Source organism: Pelophylax lessonae (assembly GCF_965119305.1).
Source record: "Pelophylax lessonae genome assembly, chromosome: 6".
NCBI lineage: Eukaryota > Metazoa > Chordata > Amphibia > Anura > Ranidae > Pelophylax > Pelophylax lessonae.
In genome coordinates, this window is record NC_138773.1 from 258881830 (window position 1) to 258899814 (window position 17985).

A 17985-nucleotide genomic window follows, 5' to 3' on the forward strand; every position below is an offset into this window, starting at 1 on the left:
AGGTTTTAACCAATCCTATAAATACATTTTAGAAAATGCAATCCATGTGATATTGTTTGGATCTTCACAATCCTCAGCACAGCTGAAGTTCTCTAGTCTAGGTAATCTAATGTGCCTAAGAATTTTGACTGTTTATATTCAAACTAGTCAGAAGAGACTTTTTAATAATAATTTGGTTCGTGGCAATAAAAAGGCAACAGGAAAAATAAAAAAACTTGCCAGCTATGAGCAGCTCCTAAGAGGAGTGAAAGCCCAACTCCTTGAAAATGTTTTGCTACTGTATAGTAGTAAATTAATCATGGAGTGAGGAAGGGGAGTGGTGTGACCGGAGTCCTTCACTGCCATTAACCACTGTTCCCATACCCACAACACCTGGAAAACCAGTGGATCTGGCTAGCAATAGGTATCCCTACATACATTATTTTGTCAAAAGTATTGAACGTTATTGGCATCTCAGTCTTAGCCTGTAGGGTTCAATATTGAGTTCCCCCCCCCCCCCCTTTGCAGCTATAACAGCTTCAACTCTTCTGGTAATGCTGTCCACAAGGTTTAGGAGTGTGTCTATGGGAATATTTGACCATTTTTCCAGGAGTGCATTTGTGAGGTCAGGCACTGATGTTGGACGAGAAGGTCTGTCTCGCAGTCTCTGCTCTAATTCATCCCAAAGGTTTTCTGTCGGGTCGAGGTGATGTTGAAACAGGAAGGGGCAATCCCCAAACGGTTCCCACAAAGTTGGGAGCATGAAATTGTCTTATATGTCTTGGTATGCTGACACCTTAAGATTTCCCTTCACTGGAACTAAGGGGCCAAGCTCAACCCCTGAAAAACAACACCACACCATAATCCCCCCTCCACCAAATGATTTGGACCAGTGCACAAAGCAAGGTCCATAAAGACATGGATGAGCAAGTTTGGGGTGGAGGAACTTGACTGGCCTGACCTCAACCCGATAGAACACCTTTGGGATGAATAAGAGAGGAGACAGCAAGCCAGACCTTCTCTCCAACATCAGAATGGTTAAACATTCCCATAGACACACTCCTAAACCTTGTGGACAGCCTTCCCAGAAGAGTTGAAGCTGTTATAGCCACAAAGGGTGGGCCAACTCAATATTGAACCCTATGGACTAAGACTGGGATGCCATTAAAGTTCATGTGTGTGTAAAGGCAGGCGTCCCAATACTTTTCACAAGATAGTGTAGCTGGTGCAGAATTACTATAACATGTTTTCCCGGAGTTAGGCTTTATTCACGGATTTTCCTATTATTCCAATTTAATTTCCTATGTGCTAGAAAAATCAAATGTAGGTGTGTCCAACTCAGTATCCCTACTCTTGCCACTAGTCTAGCAGGGAATGCTGGGAATTTCTGGAGGGCTGTATGCTCTCCACAGGTTCCCTTTAGGAATCATTAGGTATCAACAGATCTCTGGGATACAAATCAGCCACTTACCTCTTTGATGGGTCTTTCTGGAGACACAAAGAAATTAGCTTCCTAAATGATTTCCCGTATCTTCTTGTCATTTCTTTATCTTCTATTCCAGTTTCTAAAGTTGGGGGATCGTTTTGCAAGGTCAGCATTAGCACCTAGATAATATGGCATAAAGTTAAAGATCAGAAGAACAAATATATATATATATATATACAGTAATACCTTGGTTTGCAAACATAATTCATTCCAGCAGCATGCTTGTAATCCAAAGCAAATTCCCATAAGAAATTTTGGGAACTCAGGTGATTTGTTCCACAACCATTTATTGGTATAAATAAAGATATACTGCTATCATATTTAAAGTACAGTACTGTATAGTATAAGCATGCCACCCCCTCTGTTAAAAAACATTATGTGTCCTGTGTCTGTACTGTATATGATGCTGATTTCTACTGTATCAGAATGTCTCCTGGCGCTCACGTGACTTCTCGGCTCTCTGTTTCTCTCCTCCCCGGATGACGTCAGCGGGAGTGCTCGGCCCCACAAGCCAGGGAGAGCAGAGAGATGAGAAGTCACATGAGTGCCGGGAGACACAGTACAGACACAGGGACACATAATGTTATGTAACAGAGGGGATAGCATGCTTATACTGTACTAAACCACTTTAGCATTGCTAAACCACTTTAACATTGTGAGTCTAATACTGCTCGCATATCAAGACAGCACTCCATATCAGTGCAAAATTAAAAAAAAAATGTTGCTCGTCTTTCAAAACGCTTGTAAACCAGGTTACTCGCAAACCAAGATATTACTGTGTGTGTGTGTAATATATATATATATATATATATATATATCCTGTGTTTCTGTACCGGTCTGACACGGCCCCTGCTTTGTCATAATTACATTGCTGCAATCATTAGGAACATGAACATTGTTGAATATATATAACAACTGAAATGTCTTTAGCTGCAGCCTAATAATGAGAAATATGTTTTCTGCTGGGGCAGGGAGAACTTTAGAAACAAAGCCAAAACAGTAGGGTTTTCACTTTAAAATAAAATAAAAAAATCACTAAATGGTAAAATCCCTAAACTAATAGCTAGCACACACCATTCGATACAAAATGGTAATATCAAATATAGGGATGCACCGATACCAGTTTTTTACCGGCGAGTACGAGTACCAATACTTTTGGTCAAGTACTCGCTGATACCTTTGCGGTGCAATTTTAATCCATACAAAACGAACGGGCTCAAATCACACGGTAAAGAATGTCCATGCTATCATAGGAGCTCCACCGTGAATTATAAAAGAAATACTCTTCATATAGTGGAAAAAACTCCTCCAGGGGACAAAAACAACTCACTCAGTGCTCCCACACCAGTGCCACGGTCAGAGGCTTACCGAAACAGTATGAACCTTCAAATGAGAAGTCCTATACTGTTTAAAATAGATTGGCTCACAATCGATTGTTTTTGGATGTCTCCCCACGTCTACACTGGGTAGATCAGCCTAATTCTATATTGATAGGGGAAAAACTGACCTACCGACACAGAAATGCTCATCGCAAATCCTTCTCTATATGGCAGGCATGGCTTGAGAATCCCGGACTTGCTGCCCCTCAACTGATTATGGATCGGCTGCTGCAGCTGTGAAGGGCTGCTTAGTATTTGCGGCATTCCCACTGTTTGGAGTCCAGGCCATCTCAGGGTGGTTAAATGGAGACTGAAGGGTCCGATCAGGTCCACCTGAAAACTGACAGGCAGACCTGATCCGACAGCCCGTGTAAAAAGGGCCTTCGACTGTGTGGCATGATGGAGAGAATGAAAAATAATAAAAAATGAGTTTTCATGAAAAAAAATAAATAAATAATGAAAAACTGTTTCCATCTTTGTGAGGTTGTAAATGGATCTGACGCCGTCTCAACCAGCTGCCCCAAAAGCAGGCAGGGGAAACCCTCAGCGCCGTCAGTGACAACTTGTTGTAGTCCCAGCCACCACAAGAGGGCGCCAGTTCCCCAATGTAAGTGTCTCACTCCAGCAGGCCGTAAAGCCGCGGCCTTAATTACCAGCGGGCATGGCATCTTATTCCACACACCCGTGGGCAGGGGCCGCATGGCAGACATCCCAACCTGCAAAAACGAATTTCAGGGAGGTTGCACTTGCCCCCCCCCCCCCACCCCCCACCCCCCCCCCACCAATTTAACACAACTAGGGAATGATCAAATGAAATTCAATCATTATATATAGGTCTGCTTCTTCTGAGAGATATTAAAGGAACACTCTAACCACCATGACCACTTCAGTGATTCAAAGTGGTCATGGTGGTAGGAGTCAGAAACACAGCACATGCTGGGATATTTACAATTATGTGCTGGGGGCTGTTTGCCCCCCTAGCACGTGTGACTTACTACTGGTGGTTACTGCTGGCGGTTACTGCTAGCGGGTACTGCTGGTGGGTACTGCTGATGGTCACTGTTGGTGATTACTGCTGGCTGGTACTGCTGGTGGGTACTGCTGGTGGGTACACTGGCGGGTACTGCTGGCTGGTACTGCTAGTGGTTACTGCGGACGGGTACTGCTGGCTCCTCTCAGAGACATTAATGGAGTGTGAGAAACTGCGCTGGAGGAAGCATGCAGAGCTGATGCTTCCTGTATCTCTCCTCTCACAGGCAAAGTGCATTTGATATCACTCTGCCTGTGACGGGACGAAGCCGGAACTATACAGGAAGCATCGTCTCAGTTCTGACTGGGGACTGCCCGGAGACAGGATATTGCACGGCACTTGCAGGTGTCAGGGAGCCGCAGCCCGCATGCGGGCGTCTCCCGCACCTCACGAGAGACTTGGGATGTCTGGCATGGGGAGAGGACGCCTGCCGTAGTGTAGCCCAGGCACCAGGCCGGTAACTCTAGTCTCCAATGCAGCCTGGCGCCTGGGGTTTGTCTAGCCCTGCTCCACCATATATACTGGCAGCCACCCAGAAGAATGTGTGTGGAAAAATGAGAACACCCTACATAGAGTAAAATCCATAGTAATACATATTTATAAAAACAACAATGCTACTCACATATATGAAAATCAAACTCCCCAGAGGAATACGCAGATTGGTTCTGGATTTCGTAATACGTGATGTCGTTACGAGCATGGGCTCCGTCCTATGTGTTTTGTCAAAAATGACGTTTTCAGGGGTTTGAACACGTAGGGCAGAGCCAAAGTTTGTGATGACATCACATATTACGAAAGCAAGAACCAACTTGCGTATTCCCTGGGGAGTTTGATTTGTACAACACTGTCTATGTTTTTATAAATGTGAGTAGCACTGTTATTTTATAAATTATTATTATTAATTATTAAATACCACTGATTTTATACAGTGTAGAGCTTTCTCATTTTTCCATTCTAATTTCCTATATATGGTGGGGTGAATTGGCAACATCATATTTCCAGGATATGAGCCAATCACTTTTAAGCAATATATGTCTTCTCTAATGCCGTTCCGGTAAGCCTCTGACTCTGGCTCTGGTAAGCCTCTGACTCTGGCAAGCCTCTGACTCTGGCTCTGGTAAGCCTCTGGTGTGGGAGCACCAAGTGTATTGATTTTTTCACCTGAAGGAATTTTTTATATATGAAGATGATTTCTTTTACAATGCATTCCTTTGTCAGCCCTCATTCACACCAATGCAATTTGTCATGTGATTTGACAGTTAAAAATCGCATGGCAAGTTGCACCCTATTTTTGGCGATGGAACTGTTCAAGTCACAGCGACCTTGAAAAAGGTTCCTGCATTACTTTTCTTTAATTTCATTGTGAATTGCATTGACTTCTGTTAAATTAAGTTGCAAGCAGCATTGAAATCCCTGATTCAAATCGCACTGATCTGCTACTATGAAATCGCACTTATCTGCTGCTATGAAATCGCACTGATCTGCTGCTATAAAATCGCACTGAAGTAGCTCAATTTTAAAGCTGCACTGGTGTAAACCAATACTTAGCATGAACAGTCTACTATAAAAACACATACTGGACTAATATTAGTTTTGTTTTATGAGCACTGCACTTGAGTTTGGGTTTAACACTAAGGTATTTAACAACTACTGGTTTCTGTTCTCTGAACATTCTATTGGCAGTATCCATAGACGTCTTTGATCATACCTGCAATGTTTTGGCACAAAATGAGGCTACACCTGATCAATGAAGGTGTGGGTACCCATTTGGCTCAGCACAACTTTTCAGATACGGTGGAACCACCCGCCAGCTGTCAGACTCGCATTAGGAAGAGCCTTCTTGCAACTCCCATTTGTAGCCCTTAGGTTGCTGTGCAAGGCATATAGTATGGGACTAAATTATCACAATGTGTTAGATAACTGTTGCCCTGTAAACTTTAGACTTCCGTTTTTTGTCAGTACAGTTTAAAAGGAAAATGTGAACACCATTATTTGCCATGGCACAATAGAGACATTTCAGCCTCAGCACTTTAATCACTGAAGCCTTAAAGCAGGGCTGATTTTTGGTGATAAAAAAGGTCTGTAGTAACTAGATTCCACATTTAACTTTTGCAGTACAGGCTGAAGATGGTGTGGTTACTATAAATACAGTTCAATCTTTACTTTGCTTCAATGCCCAGTTATAAAATGATATTTCCAGCTCTCGGTAGACATTGAGGTATTAGCAATTTGTAAGCAAAACAAGGCATGCGATTTTCTCTTCCAACTGGTTTCCCTCTTTGCTTAGGTGTTTCCACCACCAATCACCTATGAAATCTTGAGACCTTATGGGTCAGAAATATATTGTCATCAGTAGGTCACATGTTTGTCATGGTGGGGAAGACTGCTGTACATTTTTTAAAAATCACGCAAAAATATTATGTGTCATGAAAATTTAGCTCTGCTACTACAGATCTTGGTTACTGCAGACTAGTTTAGGGAAGCAGATAGTGTGATGTGTTGTAGGACATCTGCGCGTGGATTGAATATACTGAAAGTATGGTTCAGAAGATCAATGTCCTGGACACCCATACTTCAAAGTTTGCGCTTACCTTCATTGGAGGGTACTTGTGATAGGGAGCTGCACCCGTAGCTAGTTCAATTGCTGTTATTCCAAAACTCCATATATCAGCTTTAAAGTCATATCCTCGAACCTAAAGGGTCATTGATTACATTTTCTTATTATTTTAAGACATTCATGGATAAATATCATCAAAGCAAATTAGGTAGGCATAGCTAGAGACAATATTTATTGCAAATAACTACCAGTATTCCCTTAAAGCAGGGGTCTTCAATCTATGACCCTCCAGTTGTTTAGGAACTACAATTCCCATCATGCGTAGTCATGTCTGTGAACGTTAGAGTTTTACAATGCCTCTTGGGATGTGTAGTTCCGCAACAGCTGGAGGGCCGTAGTTTGAGGATCCCTGCCCTAAAGTGACCCTGTTGCTAGACAAAAAGTTTTAAAAACTGGTTGCCTGTAAAGAAGAGTTAATACTCACTCGTCCCATTGATCTCTGCTGTCTTGAAGAGCTACTGCTGCCGAAGGATCTTCTGCTTCCAACACATGTCACAGTTTGGTTCCCTAGCCCCTACACTACACAGCATGTTGTGTTTCCACACACTGAACCGGCTAATTTTAACTCTTTTTAATTTAGCAACACAGTTGCATGAGCACACTAGTACTATAAAACCAAACCCATGCCTACCTGTTCCATTACTTCTGGGGCCATCCAGCAGGGGGTGCCAACAAAAGTTTTTCTTACTTTATTCCTGGTGACATCACCACCTGTTGCTAAAAATGAACTGACACCAAAATCTGCAAATTAAGAAAAACATGATAAAATAAATGAGTGCACTCTATAAATTGTTGTTTAACAACAACAAAATATGATGGTAATTTCCAATAAAATAGTTCAATGTCTGGATTGATGGTGACCCGTCCAGGACCCTAGAACAGTGATGGCACACCTTGGCACCCCAGATGTTTTGGAACTACATTTCCCATGATGCTCAACTACAATGTAGAGTGCATGAGCATCATGGGAAATGTAGTTCCAAAACATCTGGGGTTCCAAGGTTCGCCATCACTGCCCTAGACCAGTGGTCCTCAAACCCTGGCCCTCAGGGCCCACTAACAGGCCAGGTTTGCAAGATAACTGAAATAAATCACAGGTGATATAATTTGCTGCTCAGTGATCGCAGTACCCTAGTCTGCATCTCCCCAAGGTAATACTTAAAATCTGGACTGTTAGTGGGCCCTGAGGACCGGAGTTGAGGACCACTGCCCTATACCTTAGGAGGGTCTCCACCCTGCAATGATTTACTTATAAATATCAGCAATTTGCAGTACTTGACAGCTACTTTGGGTGCACTGACATCCACAGTTACAACAAAGGAAATAATCATTCCAACATAAAATTTTAATGCTCAGATGCGTGAAACACGGTCCCATATTTTACCTTTGAGCTCCCCAAACTTTACTTTTTGATATTCTACTATGTTTTATTGGGAACCTAATATCTTTGGAGTCACCAAAAAAGATTTGGGAATCCCAGGAAAAACATGTTGAAGTAAATAAAAATGCAAATAATGGTTTAATTACGTACCCCACTATTGTTAAAGAAGAGCTTCAGTTTCCCCCCAAAAATGACAAATACTGTAGCTGCTGACTTTTAATATATGGACACTTCCCTGTCTAGGGGTCCAGCGCTTTCCTCCACTGGGCTGTGGGTTCCTAGCAGCCGGCTTCACACCGCACAAATGCGCAAGCCACACCACGCTTTATAAATGGTCCCGCAAAAAGGTCGAAATCAGGTACCCACTACTACCCCCCCAGAAAAAAAAATTGTTACAGATGCGGAGGGTGGAGGGGGGGGGGATGTTGGTGGATGAGGCAAACAAGTGGAACTTCCCCTTTTGGGTAAAGTTCCGCTTTAAGTACCATGATGCAGTGCAGCAGTTAAAAAAATGTAAGAACAAAAATGTAAAAAAATGTTGATCTATGGGAGTGTGGGAGTTTTATAAGCGGGGGAAATTTTCCTGCTGATGAAATGACTGAATTTCCCTGGGCTGTTTCTCCTTGCAGCTAACTACTCCCATAGATGCTCATGGGTATTATCTTGTAGTAGGAGTTTGGGCATGACCATGAACCACAATATGTAACTTCAATGACTCATCATGCCAAACAATAGGCAACAGGGGCAGGCCAAGGTCAGATGGAGAGGAGTGTAAAACCAATATAACATTATTACAGGGGAAAAGGACACATTTAATGTTCTGAAATATTTTTCTATGATCTGTCTTAGCCTAGCCAGTAATCTAAGAACCTGTGGAACCCTGAGGCCAATTCATGTTTAAATTGAAATAAACGACACATCCCTCCTCAGTTTCCGATTTCCTAATTATATAAATCAGTAATATACTGAAAGAACACGTTTGTCCGTTATGCTTATTATATCATTTTTCTCCTGTCCTGTACATTCTAGCTCAAACTTCTCCAAGGAATGAAATGACTTAGGGTCTCCTAATAAGTATTCCTCAATAAAGTCCTAAGGAATTTATTTCTAGACAACCTCCCCTTCTATCCATTGCACTTTAATTCAAGAAAGCACAAAACCTAATTCTAGTTTCAATTACTCCTATTTTCTGTCAGTTCTTGTAAATCATATTTATTATAGCTATTAATGCTTGTGCTCTTCCACTCTAACAACCTTGGATTAAAAAAAGAATATATTCAATGTCTAAGGAAATGAAAGATTTACTTCCATCAAACATGAATATTTTCATTTAGATTGACACTGGAGACAATGCCTGCCGACTGCTCCATTTACTAATTGTCCCTCACCAGTGTCTTCATTGTCTGAATAGTACTTGGTATGAACATGTGAAATTTGAAAGTGTTTCTAAAGGCTCAAGGTTTTTTTACCTTCATGCATTCCATACACAAAGGTAAAAAACCTTCTCTGTGCAGCGGCCCACCCTAATAATTACCCGAGCCTCAGCGATGTGCACGAGAGTCTTGGCTCTTTGGGGACTCTCACTCCTCATTGGCCGAGACAGCAGAAGGAGCCAATCACAGCCAGTGAGCCACTGAGGAGAGAGAGGAGGGGGGGGGGGGCTTAACTGCGGCTCTGTGTGTGAATGGACACTCAGAGCAGCGGCTCGGTATAATCTAATCTGCTGTTTAAAGAGGTAGTATACTCATTCATAGTACTTTACATATTTAAAATCATATGTGGGCATATAATATTTTTACCTTTCTCCTTTGCCACTCACTTTTTCCGTTGCTTAGATATTTTGCATGTAATTTCTAATGACGTCACCCGCGCATGCTCCGTTCATCCAGATTTTCCGGCAAGTTATTGCTGCTGCCGGAATAATGCAGGGTCTCACATCGGGGCTGCGTCATTTCCTTTACTAGACGTCAGCCCCGTACTCTCGCGAGACTCCGTCCGTCCCCATTCAGGCATTCCTCCACTACCCCATGTTACTTGCAACCACAGGGGAGTGATAGTGGAGAGAGCCAAAGATGCGAGGAGAAACTTCGGCTAGTGCGCATGCGCGGGATTTCTTACGAGACCGAACACTGAGGGCAGAAATGCATCACAGAGAAGAACAGGGAAACAACAGTAAGGATGGCGGCGGTAAAAATGAACAAAAACGCAGCAGAACGGGATCAATAATAGATGTAAGCATGATTTTTTATCATATGCTTTACAGGCTATTTGATTAACAATTACTTATTACAGGCTTTAAATTGAAATTGAGAAAAAAAAGGTCTGAGTATACTAAAGCTTTAAGTTTTTTTAAAGACAATCACTTTTCCTATGATAAAGTCCCCCCTTCACCCCCTGATGTGCATTTCCTGTGATCCTCCACCACTTGGAAGGATCCTCCACCACTTCCCAGGATGCAGAGTTTCAAATAATCTTTATTAGATTTTCCAGATATAACAAAAACCATACTACAGACAATGCAATCTAGTGTCCAACAAGAATAAAAGATACAGAAGTTTCATTCTAAATAGTCGAGAGATGGTGGTTAGACATTCTGAAGGTACCAAGTATCAGGTATCAGGTATTGTAACACGGGAAAAGAGAAAAGGTCCCTTAAACAACAGGACTATGTTGCTGTATTCTAAATAATCAAAATAAAACCGGGGGGGCAGATAAGAAATTAGCCTAATGGCTGGAAAAAAGGTCTGATGAAACTTAGATTGGGTAGAGGCAGGGCCGCTGATAGGGGGGGACAACCAGCCCTCTTGTAGGGGGCCCAAAGCACACAGGGGGGCCCACACAGAGGGGGGGATTAGTGATGGACAACAAATACAGAAATATTCCTCTAGCACCTGAATCTGATCTGTCCCTCTCCCTGCTATCAGCTTTTATCTGTTGAGAAAGAAACAGTTGTCCCTCACTAATCCCCCCCTCCTATGTGGGCCCCCCCTTCCAGCACTTATCTCTGCTCAGGAGTTTATTTGTAAATTGTAACTTTGTTTCTCTCTCTCTGTCTCTCTGATCACTGAGCTCCAACTGCCCAGCCTGTATATTTTTCTCATCTTCTTTTTTATTTAACATAGTTTTTTTTTAGATTTAGCAGGAATTATGCGAGTTATGTTATATTTGTGTCTGATAATAGTGATTTTGTTGTAATTTTAGCTAAATATATCTTTAATATTTTCTTGGGGGGGGGGGGCCCTGCCAGGTAGTCTGTTCGGGGCCCCGCGATTTCTAACAGCAGCCCTGGGTAGAGGGGATATCCGGAAAAAAGTGCAATGAATGTTTGTAACTCCCCTCTCTCTGAGGGGTGAAGGCTTTAGTAATGGAATGCAGAGTTAAGGCCTAGGGGGCAATTACCAGACCTAAGCACTGGGGTTTGAGGAAGGTCACTAATCCATTGTAAGCTTTAAGGTATAACTCCAGGAAAAAATAAAAAATTCTCCCGTGCAGTGGGGCTGTGCCTGAACTCCATGGGTTAACTCCTTGTTTTGTCTAGGGGATGCATTGAAAGGCTATACTTACCTGATCCTTGGATCCTCCAGAAAACTGCGCTCCCCTCATCCAGCAGTGGACTGTTCCTGCCATCCTCATGTCCAGAACCGGTCTATGGGCATCATGATGTCAGGAAAAGCCTATTTACAGGACAGCTAGCGTGCAGGGGGGGCAGGAGTGCCAGCAACCGATCGTGAGCTTGAAAGATCAGCGGATTAGGTAAGTATATCTCCGCTTTGAAATCCCCTAGACAAAAACGAGCAATGCAAGTACAGCCCCACTGCATGGGAGAAAACTTTTTTTTACCCAAAGTTCTTCTTTAACTGTGACACTGTCCATTACAAAGATTACATGGGATTAGACTTGACTTACCCGCAGATGAATGAAGCAGTGAGGGGAGGGGGGGGTTACAGTGCATGCTTGTTTATTTATATGTGTTCCACATGTACACCTCAGGGTTGACCATTTTTAATGTTAACCTCATACTATGTTATCTGCAGACTGCCAGATCCCAATAAAAAAATCTATTTAAAAAAAGGAGCAGTGGGGGTGCACAACTAAGGCATCAGTGAGTGTGTGTGTGGGGGGGGGGGGGCTCTATAAAGATATACTGTAACCTTTATTCAAGGAAATGCTCTTTAGAAAAGGAACTACCATTCAAAGCTAAAATTCAAACCTTAAAGTGGTATTGAAACCAGAAATAAAAATGTATTATATTGCAGCTTACCCATTCTTAGATGTGGCAGCTGCATTAGCTTTCCTCTTTTAGGCTTTTTTTTTCGCCTGGTGATTTGGCCAATGAGTCTGATCATTTTTCCACTTCCTTTGACAGATCAAGCTGTGCAGCAAAAGTGTCAATCAGAGGATTGAGACAAACCATTTACCAATGGCAGGGATGCTTACAATTGTCAGTTTTTATCTATTTATGGACAATACCCGACCCCCCCCCCCCCCAAAAAAAAAAACTGCTGCTGTAACTGCTTAAACAGTGTTGGCTGAAGTTTGACTTTAATTTGTCTACATCTGCTAGTGTATCTAACACTACCCACTCTCCACACTGACAATGCTTCTGTCCGAAGGTGACATGGAGACATCTTAAGACAGAAAGTATGTGAAAATAAAAAGACTAAAAAACGTAGAACAAATTCAGCCATCCCATGCTGCTATATATTATATATTAGTTTTTTGGTTTAATTCTGCTTTAAAACATATCAATGTATCAATGGACACCAAACTTATTTAGGGATTTTGGTTTTCCTATCCAAGCATGGTTGTCAAACACCATTTATGTGGGCCAAAAGAAAGTGGTGTCACCCCACCAAGCATTGAGAGCAACCTTACTCTGTGCAGGGGCATATTCCCTGCAGGCTTTCACGCTAGGTTGTCTGATCCCCCTTTAGGAAGCTCAGCCATCTCATAGATGTGAGTACACCGTTGCAATTTACCTTCCCATCATATATTTCGTCCAATTATCTGTCAAACTACTAAAACATAGGGAACTCTCCCGGAGCCTCTGTCTTTTTTCTCCTTGTTTTTGGAGGTACCCCAGTTCTGTACATGGCGTTGTCTGGGAGACCAGAGCAGTTAGAGGAACCCAGCAGGTCCACCACCTACATAGGTTGCCTACAGAAAACTACGGGAGGGTGGGTACAAGACCATTCACCCCAAACAAGGTAGATAGCAGCAGTGATCGGTCTTAAAGTAGAATTCCAGCTAAAGACTAACTAGTCTTAAAAATGTCCCCTCCCCCTTCTTAACTCCTTTGCTAAGTAACCTGTGTAAAAAAAGTTGTATATTTTTACCTGTTTTCAGCCGATTTTTAATTTGGTCGGGTGATCTGGCTACCCTGTGTCAGTTAGTGGCAGCTGCAGGGGAGAAGCTGACACCATCACTCTTAGCTTTCCCAGGAATTGTTGGGCACTCCCTCCATTCCCATGCAGTCGCAGCACACTGATTCAGGTGATCAAGGGACTGGACAGGAGCAGACTGAAAATAAGTAAGGGTCCTTTCACACGGCACGGTCCGTTTTTTCATCCGCTCAGGCACTTTTTTTTATTTTTTAAACTGACACGCAATCCCATAGACATACATTATGTCCGTTTATCATCTGCAAACGGATGGGATGATAAACGGACATACGGACCGCCCATGTGAAAGGACCCTTAGTATGTACAGTACATCTTTTTTTTACACTGATTAGTTAATATAGGTGTGAGGAGGGGGAAGTACTTTTAAGACTAGTCAGGCTTTTAGTCAGGCTATAGGTAGAATTCTACTTTACAGGAAACCCCTGCACAGAGGCAACATGCAGCAGTTGTTTCCTTCAGGATTTATGCACCGATTTGAGGAAAATACGCAACTTACACCAAAATTCAAGTAAGACTACACATACTTCCTGCATTTAGACTATGTTTCCTTAGCCCACATTTCAGGTTTTAAAGAGGCAATGGAAAAAAAAAAATGTCCCCAGTAAGGCATTTGCATAATGTGCTAGTATGCATCACATACTAGCACATTATGATATACTTCTCTTAGAACAAGCCCTCTAGTGGTGCGCTGTCACCGCTGACAGGGCTTCTATCTTCTCCCAATCTCCTTCTGGGTTTGCAGGTTCCAGTATGAGTGGCCGGAGCCGCAATTACATCATTCCTGCGCATGCACAGAAAGGCCATCGGTTCCAGCATGGCGCTCTAACGGTCCAGCCAGGCCTTCAGAGCACATGCGGCAGTGACGTCACCGGCTGCATCTTGTGAGAATATCTCCTACATGGTGCAAGAGATATTCATTTTACCTACAGGTAAGCTTTAATATAGGCTTACCTGTAGGTAAAAGGTAAACACAATGAATGTTCTGACTTTTGCACAAATGTAGTGTTTCCTGGATAGCATTGGATAGCATTAAATTACCTGCTATCTGTACCGATCCATCTTCTCCCAACAGGATATTACCAGCCTTTAAATCCCTGAGAGGAAAGAATAAAAAGAATTATCATTTTGCACAAGAACACTTCTTTCTTATAGACCAAGTTTGCTCCTACTTAATTGCATTGACAGAAAAACTCATTGTTTCAATATCTTTAAAACCCAGTTTTCTGACTCACAGAGGAAATAAGATTAAGAAATGAGTTTGTCTTTGGTCTGCATCATAATATTACTTTGCCATGATTCACAGCAGGTCAATCATAAACGCATAAAATAAGCCCAATACACTGCTTTTATTAATGGAGTTTACAAGAGCCGTGTCCACTACCTTCTGGTTTTTCTGAAGATATAACTCTCAGGGCAAAAATGAAGTAGTTTAAAGAATAACTGCACTTTCATTGGGGAAAAAATAGCAAATAAAGAAAATAACAATATAGCGTACTCAAAAAATATTCAAATCATATTAGAATTGATGAATGTTATTAAAAATGACCTTTCCTTTTCAATCTGCAGCTGTTGTAATTTTCTGAAAATGCAATGCAATATGGCTACCTGGAGGTGTTCTGTACACAGAATGTATACTGACCACACCCGAGAAACAGAATTTCCTGCTTGTGTGATTGTCTCACCAATTTTCCCAGAAGTCTGCCTAAGATACAAGTCTGATTTCTGGCATCCCCTGCAACAAAATTGTCATTTTGGGTGAAATATCCCAATAGAAACACGTCTAAAGGGATGCAGGCCCAGCAAATTTCCTCATTAATGCCCTGCAGCTTCCACAGCTGACAGTTAATTATGAAACCACTCCCATTAGACCCACTCAGCACAGAGGCACAGAGGAACAAACAGGGATGTCTACAGAATAAGGCCCCTTTCACACTGTCCGCTCCGTCAGCGGACTCCGTTTTTCTCAGCAGGGGATCGATCCGCCAATCCCCCGCTGAGCAGGCGGATGGCAGCTCCGTCTCCACTCTGTGTGTGGAGACGGAGCTGTCAGGTCCCTGCTGTTCTCTATGGGAGAATCGGATGAGAACAGACCGCCTGTTTGTTCTCCTCTGATCCCACCCAATCCGATCCGCCAGAGGAATAGTAAATAGGCTTTCCAACCGTCCGGATTTGACAGACAGGATCGGATCGGATGTCTCCGCTGACATCCGATGCCCCATAGGAATGCATGGGGGGTACCGTTCAGATCCGCCTGAAAAACTGACAGGCAGATCTGAACGGTCCGCATTTGTGAAAGAGGCCTTACAAAAGGTTGGAATCTGCAACAAAGTTTGTTACAATCCTTATAATGTAAAGAGATCACCCAGAGGGGAATGTTTTTTTCCCAACATAAGTGGAGTTGCACTTTAAAAGAATTCCAGGAATGGATATTTTTCCATAGCTTGGACCAATGTATTTATGTATATACCATACCTTTGGGATCCCTCTAGAAGGTGTATATCACTGTAGTAGATACTGCTACTACAGTGATCTCCAGAAGTTTCCAGACCCTGAGCCAAGCAGCTACCCTGCTGCATTGTGAACACAGGAGGTCGCCTGCTCAGCACAGGCACCATTCAGAAACCACTCTGCATTTTCTCAATGGATGCAAAGTGCTCTCTGATAGAACAAGGTAAAGAAGTGTGGCAGTGATGTCATGCTCTCCGCCTAAATAAAAGAGAAGTACAGCCAAAGCTGGATCACAGGAGTCCAGTTCGTTCTGCACTCCTGTGACCCGTTTTCAGCAGACAGCAGGCTGAAGCCTGTTGTTGGCTGATGTCACAGAGTCAGTCCAGGCTTGGGCAAGATTGCAACAATGGAGTCAGGATCCGACCACATGCCTCACCAGGAACCCGGCTCAGTCTTCTAGCGAGTAGCTGAGAGCCTGAGCCGGCCACTCCTGCCCCCTCCCTACTTTTTTTCCCACAAATAGAGCTTTCTATTACTGGTATTTGATCACCTCCACGGTTTTTATTTTTTGCGTGATAAACAAAAAAAGACCGACAATTTTGAAAAAAAACAAAAACAGTATTTTTTACTTTCTGCTATGAAACACATCCAATAAAAAAAAATCAGAAAATCGAATTTCCTGACAGACTCCATGGCAGCATACGTATTGGGTTTGGCCCCGCCTCCAAACCTACCCATAGGACCTCACTCCCATAAATCTTTGCTCCTGTTCAGCACACGTGTTCTTTTTTTGTCCTCCAAAGGATTACCTGATATCCTACCTGAAGATGGATTCCGGGTGATGGATGGCTCTACCAGTCGGGTATGGAGCTCTCCAATAAGCCCCAGCTGCTGCGGGGTATGGAGTAGGGGCGAAGATGTATGCAGCCTTGGCCAAAAAGCCCAGCTGCTGCGGGTGGCCGCGGTACCCTAAGAATGAGATAAGTCCAGTGTGTGCATCCATCCCTGGTGATCTGCGGTTCGTGAGTACAAAGTCCTCCATGGCAGCTATTTTGTTTATATTATTGCTCATGCTAGTGCCTTTATGTCTTACCTGGTTTTCTCCTGCCTTCCCTGGTGGCTAGTGGTCCGGGGCCGGTCAGCGATTCACTTCCTGACCGGCCTCCGGTGCGGGACGCTACTGCGCATGTGCGGCGCCTCGGGAACGAGGCTTGGTTCTCGCGCATGCGCAGTGTAAGCACGGCGCATGCGCAGTAAGCTGGCGTCGGTGGCGATCGCTGATGACGTCACCAGGCGCCATATTTAAACCCCAGAGCTGTCAGCAGTGTTGTGTTTTTACACACTGCTGATACTGGGTATTCCATATACAAAAATCGTTCCTTTTTGGACGTTTTGCTGTGCGCTGCCGCTCTGCCTGCTAACCTTTGGTTCCTGGTGAGTACTGGCCCCAGTTTGGGAGCGCCCCCCCCCACTTTTGCTGGTTTTTCTGACATTGCTGTCCGGCTCATTCTTGTAGGTCAGCATCAGAATGGAAGCTACTTTGCCCTCCGGTGGTCAGCCCGCCCCTAACAGGTATTTGGGGCTTCTTGGTGGGGTTGTGGGTTATAGGGGGTGGGGGTAGGAACTCAAGTGTTCCTAGCTTCCTGTCTGTTTTTTCTTTGTTTCTCTTGTTTACAGCCCTCCTCGTTCAGAGACTAGGCACTCTTCTCAAAGAAGTGAAAGGCGTTCGAGCTCTCGCCACCGGCACTCTACAGGAAAGTCCCGTTCGGGCTCCCATCATCGTAAAGCGTCCACTTCAGCCAGCCACGCACGGAGACCTGACAAAGCAGGTTGCAGGGGCTGTGGCGCTAGTGTCCCGGAGAGGAAGCTTTTCTGTGACAGATGTTTCTCCCAGGCTGCGGGAGAAAGGGATACTTCTGATCAACGCATTGAGGCTTTGGTCAAGAGAGTAGTAAAGGACTCTTTGGCAGAGATGGGTGTCAGGCGTTCTCAAGACACTGCAACGCCTTCCCCAAGCCCTTCCCCTGTAGCACTTCAAGTACAGGAAGATTTCGAGTCGGCCCACACAAGCCATCAGTCGGTGCTCTTGTCAGGTAGCGACTCTGAAGATGAGGATCCCTGCCTGGGTTTCGAATATGCCTTGGTGCCTTCCCTGGTTAAAGCTGTCAGAGAGACCTTAAATTGGGAAGAGTCAGCTGTTCCCCCTCCCAAGCAGAAGAAGTACTTTAAACAGCTCAACAAGGAGCGTGTTAATTTTCCCTTC

General features: G+C 43.6%; 1 protein-coding gene across 1 annotated transcript in view; it reads right to left on the reverse strand.

The window, feature by feature from the left end:
- The window catches only part of STK39 (serine/threonine kinase 39), a 647523-nt gene that overhangs the window by 497338 nt on the left and 132200 nt on the right, over positions 1-17985 (reverse strand). The window contains exons 5-8 of the mRNA XM_082260316.1: positions 14313-14368; positions 7123-7232; positions 6466-6567; positions 1451-1584 (exon numbers count right to left, since the gene is read on the reverse strand). Coding sequence (XP_082116442.1) covers positions 1451-1584; positions 6466-6567; positions 7123-7232; positions 14313-14368 — 402 coding nt within the window. The remainder of the gene's footprint in view (positions 1-1450; positions 1585-6465; positions 6568-7122; positions 7233-14312; positions 14369-17985) is intronic.